Source organism: Gavia stellata, chromosome Z (genome assembly GCF_030936135.1).
Source record: "Gavia stellata isolate bGavSte3 chromosome Z, bGavSte3.hap2, whole genome shotgun sequence".
In the NCBI taxonomy this organism is placed as follows: domain Eukaryota; kingdom Metazoa; phylum Chordata; class Aves; order Gaviiformes; family Gaviidae; genus Gavia; species Gavia stellata.
In genome coordinates, this window is record NC_082637.1 from 49833974 (window position 1) to 49844486 (window position 10513).

General features: G+C 42.8%; 1 protein-coding gene across 1 annotated transcript; it reads left to right on the plus strand.

Annotated features, from left to right (window-relative positions):
- The first annotated feature begins 5302 nt into the window (after positions 1-5302).
- On the plus strand, positions 5303-9863 carry S1PR3 (sphingosine-1-phosphate receptor 3). Its single transcript, XM_009813906.2, has 2 exons — positions 5303-6649; positions 7699-9863. Exons 1-2 carry the CDS (start codon positions 5512-5514, stop codon positions 7905-7907), a joined length of 1347 nt encoding a protein of 448 aa, XP_009812208.2. The 5' UTR covers positions 5303-5511; the 3' UTR covers positions 7908-9863.
- The last annotated feature ends 650 nt before the right edge of the window (positions 9864-10513 follow it).

Here is a 10513-nt window from a genome sequence, read left to right on the forward strand (position 1 = left end):
AGGCGCGGAGCGGCGGCGGCGGCGGCTGGAGTAGAGCCCGAGACTGTGAGTAGAGTCGTGTTTCCCGCGTGGGACGGTCACGACGCGGACACGTCGGGGGTATTCCAGGGTAGCTTAGACAAGATGTTTGACACCCCAGAAAGTTCAGGTCTCTGCAGTGATGCAAATTTGCGAACGGAATATTGGAGTTTGGAGTGGGGGGAGTAGGTCGGGAGCGCTGGGAGCCAGCGAGGGGGAAGAAGAAAATGTGCCTGCCTTTAACGTGCAAGAATTAAACCAGCCGGGAGCCCCTGTGTGAGATCTGCGTGCGCGCTACTCGGAATTACAAAATGCAAACTGATGTCTAAAATCCAGAAGCCAAGCAAAATAACCATTTACTAAAGGCTTTTCTGAGGCTGCAAGCTGCCAGTACGTTCACTTCAAAAAAAAAACAAAAAACAAAAAACAAACTTTTTAAAGTTTATTTGAGTTATCCAAGACATTGTTCTGCAGCAGATGTTTGTTGTCTAAACTTCATTTGCCACTAGCACAGCTTAATTTCAGAGTGGAAATGTGTATTGATATGTGCTGCTGTTCTCAAAAGCCTTTTCTGTTCTTAAATTTAAAACTACCAGGGTGTGCCTGATAAATTACACGTGTTTACTTTTCATCTGGAAAGGCTTTAAAAATAGATAAAATACACAAAAGTTTGGCTTCAGATATGCATACTTGACTTCCCTTTGCCTTTCTTAAAATTGTCATTGGTGGCCAAAGCATATGGCTGCGTGTGGAGGAGAAGGGAGAACTGCAATGCGTGTCGTGGTGGTGGTGAAGGGGGGTCCGGTCTTTTTGGTCAAGTCTGTTCGTGGATATTTGGAAGGCAGGAAAATACGATTCCAGCTGAATTACAGTGAGTGTACTGAACGCATAACTTCTTATGGTCTTGCGTAGGCAAAAGTAGGTAGCGGAAAGTTGAGTCCTATTCTCACTTGTGCTTTATTCTCACTTGTTGCTTTGACTTCAGGGTATCATGAAAATTGAGAGCAGTGTGGCTCACTGTTTTGAAAATAGAAATTTCTTATTCTTCCAGCTGTAAAGTACCCAGTGACTCGTGAGATGGTAACAGTCCTCAGCTCCCCGTGGGACTTTTAGCAGAGCGCCCGCTGGGAGCAGAGAGTGGAGATGTACTAGGGATGGTTGCTGAAGGCCCCATTATCACCAGTTCCCCGTTGCCTCCTGGCACTGGGAGTTACACGTTCCCAGAGGAAAATTGCAGGTGAACTTCACTGCCTTACCCAGGGCGTTATCTGTAGGGAGCTGGTGAGAGGTACAGCCCTGAGTCTCTGCCTGTACCACTGTGTGGTGGGGCTGGGGAGGGCAGCGGAGGTGCGCCTTGCCATAGGGTAGATCGAGGGGTCGTGGCCTACTGCACAGCATTGCCCTTTTCGTGGCAGTTGTGGTACAGGGACCATACAGACCCTCGTAGACCCTAGGGATGTGAGCCATGGTGGAGAGTCCCTGCTCCAACCTGGAAGGGTGCTCCACCCTACTAGGATCCTTGACCTCTGCCAGAGAGCACACTAACTGCTGTGGAAACCCCAAAGCACGGTGGTGGGCAGGGAGGTTTCGGGGGGGGGGGCAAATGATGGTTCTCGCTGCCGACCTCAACTGCTCCCTCCATCCTTGGAGCAGGGAGGACAAAGGTCAGCCAAATAGCTGAGGCAACTGAACTGTCCTCAACATGGCTGTGGTTCTTGACATTGTACTACTGCCTTTATTTGAGTAATTTAGCAAACACTGGTTTGGCCGTCACATCCGTGAGGAAGTATAGCCAGATTGCCCCTGCACTGACCATAGGTTTATCTTTCTAGTGGCACCTGGTGGTGTAGTGATAGGGATCCTCCAGTTTGCTTTAGAGGGAATAAAGCTGATTTCCAGCGATATCAAGAGCTCAGAGTACTGAGGTACCTAACCCAGGCAATGCTCAACACACAACATGTTACAGACAGGTCCTTTTTTTAATATTTCGAGCTGAGGTCCGTACTTTGCAGCTACTGGCTAGTCCTCTGTATGTGTCTGGGACAAAGATGTTTTGAGGAGTGAGTTGCAGAGCTGTCACGAAGCAATGACACAGATATCCTGGACCTGGCTGCTGCTGTCTTGTTATTATAAGATACAAGGAATTTTAATTTTTCTAACTGTTAAAAAATGAATGTACTTTCTGAGTTACCAGCTACAAAGCAGGACGAAACCAAAAAAACAGTATGGCTGAAAGATATTACCTAGAAATGTTGCTGCCAGAAGAGAATAAATTTTAATTTATTACATTGTTATTTATACTAACTAGCCTGTCAGAGGCAAAGATTCACTTTTGTGATACTGAGTTGCCTGTAATAATTTTAAGCGAAGAAGTAATTACAAACAATGGAAGAGACCCTGTATGATTTTTGCTGACTGAGTGCATAGTCCATGCCTTCAGCCAGGGGAACTGGTATAGCACCATTGCCTTTAGTAGAGTCATGACAGTTTACAGCTGCTGGGTTGTGGCTGATAAAGTCCTAAGTCTGGCATATAATTTTCTTCACAGAAAGAGTTGCAGTTGTCCTTTGATAGTCCGATATGGTAAATCTGTTTGGAAAAGACTTACAGAGACATTTATTTTGTTGCATGTGGTGCTCTTAAATGATATGAATACGATTCCCTCAGGCAGCCATCAGCCAGTCTGGTGAGTATTGCTAGTTGAGCTATCATTAACAAATACTTTTCTCGTTAAATGTTAATTGTTTATTTTACAGTGGAAAGCACTTGCGATTCATATGGACACACTGGCATTTTGTTACAAGCCAATACAATGAAAGACTGTGATAGTTTCTGCGATAACAGTGTGCAGATTGTAACTGAATTACAATTAGATTGAACCTTAGCTGAGGTGAAGTTGTTCTGTTGAAGAGCTTCACTGTTACCATGCTTCAGCAAAGAGGTCAACAACTCGAGGGCCCAGTTCTGCTCCGGGGAAATGAATGAGTTGGTTGCTGTGATCTTCAGAGTAAAAAAGACCGAGGACACCAAGCAACAACTGTGTTTCTTGGATAATATGGCTCTCCCAGCAGGTCTCTTCACCAAAGTAGTTTGGAGCTAAGAACTAGAATGGGGAAATGATGATAATAATAACAGGGTAAATAGTAAATTATTTTCTCAGAAAATCATTTTAAAACATCCTGAATGTACTAAAGAATTCAAGTCAATTCACTGTAGACTTTTGTCAGATTACTTCTTTTCTGAAGGAGGGAATCCAGGAAAAGGGATGGTGGGAAAATAGGGTGTGTCCCTTTACATTCATCTGGGATGTGGTTTGCTCCTCCCCTTTTCCAGAAGGCACTTGAAAATGCATCTTGCGTTTTTCAAGTGCCCAAAACAGAGTGCTGGAACAGCAGTGGCTCACGTGTTTTTGTGATCTTGAGAAACCTGTATATAGAATCATAGAATGGTTTGGGTTGGAAGGGATCTTAAAGATCATCTAGTTCCAACCCTGCTGTCATGGGCAGGGACACCTTCCACTAGATCAGATTGCTCAAAGCCTCGCCCAGCCTGGCCTTGAACACTTCCAGGGAGGGAGCATCCACAAGTTCTCTGGGCAACCTGTTCCAGTGTCTTGCCACCCTCACAGTAAAGAATTTCTTCCTAATATCTAATCTAAATCTACCCTCTTTCAGTTTAAAACCATTACCCCTCGTCCTACCACTACACTTCCTGATAAAGAGTCTCTCCCCATCTTTCCTGTAGGTCCCCTTTAAGTACTGGAAGGCTGCTGTTTTCCAATGAAAGTAGAGACACTTCTATAGTAAAACCTAAGCCTGTTGACAGTAAGCCTACTCTATTACCCAGAGTAAATCAGATATTCCTTGGGTTGTACAGGCTGCAGGTTGAAAACTGTTGGTGTACTGGTCTCTAGCAGAGGTTGAGATCTCAGTTTCTTCCCTTGATGCCCATCCTTTGAAAGTGTCTTTCACATGTTTGGGATATGCTCGTGACCCTTGAGTAAATAAATGGTAAGGTCAGGAGTTCTAGCTCTTAAATAGTTCCCTAAACTAAGCTATTTCATTTTGGGCCAATGGAAAGTGTCCTCCCATCCAACACAACTTTTTATTTTCTTACCTTTCCCAGAAAAAATGTAAATCTTTATAAATTTATTTCAGATGGAACCAGTTCTCTCCTCATCTCCAGCCTGGTTTGGTTACCAAGCTGAAAAATTGGCTATCTGTTTGTCCTCAATACCTACATTTGGGGCATGAGCATTGATTCTCATTGGAATATGCAGCAACTAAACTGTAACATTTCTGGTAAAACAGTAAGTGCTTCTGACATCTTCTGATATTTTTACAAAGCTGTGCAGATCTCTTCCAATATTTATATATGGCAATGGAAAAAAGACAGCTAGGAGGATCTGCTGCAAAAATGCAACTTACCAAAGTCCGTGGGGAAACGCTGCAGTTAATCTAAGTCCTATCTTGAAGAAAAACAGAAGTAAATTGAGGGGGCAATTAAAGTTAATACAAGTATTTTTTGTTTTAAAAAAACCCAACAACATTAAATGTATGTCTTGTACACACATGCAAAGGAAACAAAGTAAAGTGAACCATAAAAAAAAGTGATACTTACAAAGATGGGACTTGCTCTGTTTATTTCAAAAAGGGTAGCAGGAATCCAATTAATTTGAATGGGAAGTAGGATTGGTTTTATGATGACTGGCTTTCAGAGCATCTACTTAATTGCAAATAGCATAATTTTGTACCGTTAAGGGTGGAAAGTTATTTTAGGCATTGGCAACATGCACCCTGGCATCAAGACTTCACACCAACTTTCTCAGGCTCTTTGCTACGTTAGGGCTGCATAGGGAACAGGCGCAAGCTTAGAAAGCAGTGAGTTTGCCCTGCTGCTGCTCAGGCAGCAATGGTTGCGTGGGGTTTTGGTAGTGCCACGTACACTTAAGTGTTTTTGGGAAGGAATGAGCCGGTTGCTGCACACTGGGGCTTGCTGGGACCATTTGCTAATCCTTCATACTGCTCCTCTGCATTTTTTTCAGCATAAAAATTTTGTAGGTAGAAACACCTATGAGCAGTTCTCCACATTACCCTCCTATTTCTGCAGCAGAGCTGCATCTGTGCAGGGCATGACCAACAGCTTACCCACAACTACCTTGATAAGCATGCAGCAATGCTAGGCCTTGGTGCCCCATCATAGTCAGCATCCCTCTCAGCTCCTGGTTGTATGTTGCAGCTTGAGCACCCGCATGGGCCATGGGTGATATGGGGAGACAGTGAGATTTATGTTGCGTTTTTTGGTTTTATTTTCAGAGCCTGGTTTGTGAGCCACTCTCCCGAATTAATATGCGAGGCTTGCTGGAGCTGGGGATACCGACCGCCAACCCAGAGGAGTGCTTGGAGAAACGTGGCTTGATCTCCCTCTTGTGGAAGATTATCGGAACTAAATTCTCGTGATACTGAAGAAGAAAAGTCCATCATCGGCAAACAAATGATGGCAGCAGTTACCGTGCCACCTGATGCTCTTGTTGGCCCTCAAGGAAATGAAGAGATGGACTCTCTGATCGTACTGCATTATAATTACACAGGAAAGCTTATTTTAAGGGAAAAGGCAACTGATAACATAGACCTGCCCGCTATTGCATTTCTGATCCTGTGTAGTTTCATAGTCCTGGAAAACTTGATGGTGTTGATTGCCATATGGAAAAACAATAAATTTCACAACCGCATGTACTTTTTTATTGGCAACCTAGCTCTCTGTGATCTTTTAGCCGGGATTGTTTACAAAGTAAACATTCTTATGTCTGGGAAGAAAACTCTGAGCTTGTCCTCCACAATCTGGTTCATTAGGGAAGGCAGTATGTTTGTTGCCTTGGGAGCCTCCACTTTCAGCTTACTAGCAATAGCTATTGAGCGGCATCTGACCATGATTAAAATGAGGCCTTACGATGCGAATAAAAAATACAGAGTGTTCCTTCTCATTGGTACATGCTGGCTTATTTCGATTTCCTTGGGTGCCTTACCCATCCTTGGCTGGAACTGTATAAACAACTTACCAGATTGCTCAACAATTTTGCCTCTATACTCCAAGAAGTATGTTGTGTTCTGCATTAGTATCTTCATAGCCATTTTGGTTGCCATAGTCATCCTTTATGCCCGTATCTACATCTTGGTAAAGTCCAGCAGTCGTAATGTCACTAACCACAGTAACTCAGAGCGGTCCATGGCGCTCCTTAGGACTGTCGTGATCGTTGTTAGTGTCTTCATTGCCTGTTGGTCTCCACTGTTCATCCTCTTCCTCATCGATGTGGCCTGCAGAGTCAAGGAGTGCTCTATATTGTACAAAGCCAACTGGTTTATTGCTCTAGCGGTCATCAATTCTGCAATGAACCCCATCATCTACACTCTGGCCAGTAAGGAAATGCGTCGGGCTTTCTTTCGCCTTGTTTGTGGCTGCCTGGTGAAATCCAAGGTGGCCAGATCTTTGCCGATTCAGCCCACGCCAGATCACAGTCGAAGTAAATCCAGCAGCAGCAATACCCAGAAGCCAAAGGAAGATTTCCCACCAATGAATGTTCCCTCGTGTATCTCTGAGAAAAATGAATCTTCATTTCACAATGGAAACTTCTGTAAGTAAAGGACTCCTCGAGACAAGTACCTTTCTGTGGCTTTTAGATTTAAACTACAAGTGTATTTTAACCATTCATGCACTTAAGTCACAAGGGAAAACACTAACCACTTATTTAACTTTGAGAACTTATTTATCAGCAATCATTCGCTTCGGGTGTTCATTTGGTAACACACCTGATTCTGAAAAAACTTTTCATGCTACCCAACAACCAAGACAGAGTCCGTGCACATCTAATGACATGGTGCACCACGATGGCATTGCATGATGAGGCTGCATTTGGCACTGCCTGATCTTGCAAGACATCAAGAAAATCTGTTAGAAACTTCAGCATTCACTAAACACTGCTGGCAATCGGAAAATGAGCCCGATTATTGCCGACTGGGAGAAAAGCTCATTACTTATGTTGGTGATTATAGTTCTCTGTATGTATCTTGCTGTTATGTTAATGGCCTTATATGTATGTGGTATAAATAGCTGTATATTTGTATAATTCCTTATTAAAAAGTTGTTGTTTGGTAAAAGTTTACAATATGCTAAACATTGTATTGGAGTATACAGTGTAAGGTGACAAATTATACGAATAGATAGATGTGTTTCAATGGGGATATTTGAAAATATATGAAGTAGTATCTTTTAACAGACAGGAACTTTAACATGTCATATCAATGCAGTATTTTTTTTTTTTTTCCCACTGTTACTCAAACTTTTCATGTTCAGTGAAAGGCAACATGACAGTTGTCACTGTGACATTTTACAACTTACTTTAAACAAGTAGTAGTAAATAACCATTAAGAAAGGCTATATATGTTCGCTATTTAAAGTAGTTAAAATGTGACCTAACAATACACGTGTATCAAGTGTATGTACTGTTTCAATGCATATATTTTTACTTACTATTTCCAGTGTATGACAAACCTATGTAAACCTGTGTACATTGTGAATGCACTACCTAAGCTGAGATTCTTCAGTTCTGAAACAGAGACATATCATTTCAGAAAATAACGAACCACAAACAGGTCCCTGTGGAGTTCCTTCTTTTCTCTCCAGGCACTACCACAGCATGGGGTTGTGATAGAAATTCTCCCTGGGAAGAAGTCCAGCCAGTGGGACAAGATCATATTTTCTGGCAGTGGGACCCTACACTCCTACTGTCTCCAGGCACTTTTGCAGATACAAGAGGGAAGATGCGGTACAACAGGATCATGCTGAAGGGCATATCTCCATTTATACCTGACCCTGCCTTGGATCTGGAATAAAAGACTCTTCAGTTTGGAAGACCTTCCAACTTTCCTGGAGCCCCAGACTTACTCTTTGAGAGGCTGTTCCAGAGAAATCTGTGTGAAAACAACTTTATGGTTCATCACTGCCTTTACAGCCTCAGTACAGGAAGGTGTTCAGCATCAGAGGGATTCCCTGAGACCTAGAGCAGTTAAGACTTCATAAACATCTGGTTTCAAGTCCCCATGGAAGTGGCCCGTGGTACTTCCATCAATAGTACTTTATGGCTGGAGGCTTCAGTGGAGGTTGACGGGAAATTCAGAAATTAGTTCCCGTGGTCTTTCCGTAAGAATGTAAGCATCTAACTTTATTGGGCTCTTTCAAAGATTTGGTTTTAATGTCTCAAACCATTACTTTGCCTTATGCACAATCAGAAGTAGTTGGGGCTTTTTTAATACACAGCCTGAAAGAGCTCATCCTTAGCTTTACTCTGGTCTTAATCATTTAAAGCAGCAGCCTTAGACTCTTCCCAAGTATGTACATTGTATAAGTTGTGTAATGTGTGTAGCAAAAGCCTTTAAAATGTAGAGGTTTGCGTTGTCATTATCTTTTACAAGTTAACAGTCTGCTTGTAAATGTCTTATGCTGTTAGAAAAGTATAAGAACAAAGAAAAACTGTATTTGAATGAAATAACTGTGAAAGAGAGTAGTAAATATAAAATAATTTCTACCAAAAATGTTGAAAAGCAGTGCACTTAGAGAAGAAGAAAAAGCTAAACTAAGCTAAACATGATATAACTATATGAACTGCAGATACAGGCTGGGTCAGCAGCTCTGTAGCTTTGTGAGAAATAGAACTGGTGACATTGCATTGCCATGGCTTGCTTAGGTTTTTAGATCTTACAGTGCTATTTGGCTATTTTCAGTGTGGAATTTCTCCCCTGGTGTTATGTCTTTGAAAACTGCCAGCTAAAATGTTTGTGTACTTCTAAATGAGGTGGTGGCACGTGGCAGTGTTCCATGCTATTGTAGAGCAGAAAGGCCTTAGCAGCACAATGGTTTGAGAAAACATTGTGGCTGACCCCACCCCAACTCTCATGCCAAGGATGTTATGTGATTCTCGCTATTTAGGTGAAAAAAATGAATATTTTTAATAGCCAAAGTCCAAGAACTCATAAAAGTGAGTTTTAACATCTGGATTCTAGCCTTAGCTATTGTCAGAGTTGATGCAAGGTACAAGTAATGCAAGCAGCTCCACTGTTGGAGGCCATGTGATTGCGTGTCAGTACAAAACCCTTTCATCTATTTTGACTTCCTTTTCTTATTTTGGAGCTGTGGGGATATTTTGTTCATTCACTACCCTGCTGTACTTGAAGCAGGCTCCTAAGTTTCATGTGTTCACATGTAACACTGATAATATAATTTACAAAGTACTTATCACTGAAGAGAAGAAAACTGTTGTGGATACAGCCTTCAGTGGGTACATCCTGCTGGGGCATATTAGGTAAAGCACAGATTCTGGAAGATTTCAGAGCAAAATTTTAAAGTAGGACAAATCAAGGGCTTAACAGCAGTGGACCATAAACAACCAGGAAGCTGTCCTATCCTTGAAGCTGGAGAAGATTGGAAAATAGCTTGTTTCACCCTAAAATATTAGAAAATTCCTTAAAATGCATCCCAGAATCTAAGCTTTTAACATCTAGGCTGTTTTGAGCATAGAAGAAACTGAATCAGGTCTCCCTTTACCAACTGTTTTTACATGGAGCAAAAGTTACAAGGGAGACTAATTTCATTCATATTATTTCATGAATTGGAATGTTTATTTTGGTTCTGGATTACAAAAGAAATGCAAATTGAACCACCTAAGGAGAAAAAAAGCTTTCACAAGATGCTTTCCAAGAGTCTTTTATTGCCAGCAGTCTTACAGAGTATTTTCAACTCATTAGGTACCACAAACATTTTGAAAACTTTTAATTAAATCTCAAACCTTTGAACCAAAGTTGTTGTGTAGCAATCATTTTTCAAAGAATTTTAAAAAAGGTTTTGGCCCTCTATGGAAAACATGCATTTAAACGCTGGGTGTCATGCCTGAAAGCAGTACCCGTGGGAACACTGTGCAGCCAAAGGTGGTAGGCTCTGCCTCTGTCATCCCCAGCGTTGGAGGAAGGCTTTGCCCCTGCTTTCCTGGAGCAGGCTCGGTCCCTTGGCTCTCCTGCTCAGAGGGCTGTCTGCCCCAGCAGCACCACACGTGGCTGCTTCCTTGGAAAGGCACATTTTACAAGGAGCGACTGTAATTGGGGTGTTGCACTGCCTACAAGGTTTGTTATTTCCCACTGCTCTAGTGAGGAAATGGAAAACACCTCTGTGTGAAATGCCAGGTGCCAAAAAGCTGGGGTCCTGAAAGCAGCCGGTCTGCCCCTGCTGAGCGGAGCTCTGCTGGCGTCTGCCCCAGGTACTGCCATTTAACCCACCAACACCACCAAGGGCACAGCTCGGCCCCTTGATTTTGCTGGGACCTGTGGACCCCACAGCCGCCCCAGGCCTGGGGACGCTCCCTTCTCATGGCAAAACTCATGGCGGGCAGGCATGGCAGCAGTCATCAGGGGTTTCTGCTTGGCCACCATTGAGCCCTGAGGCTTGCCGC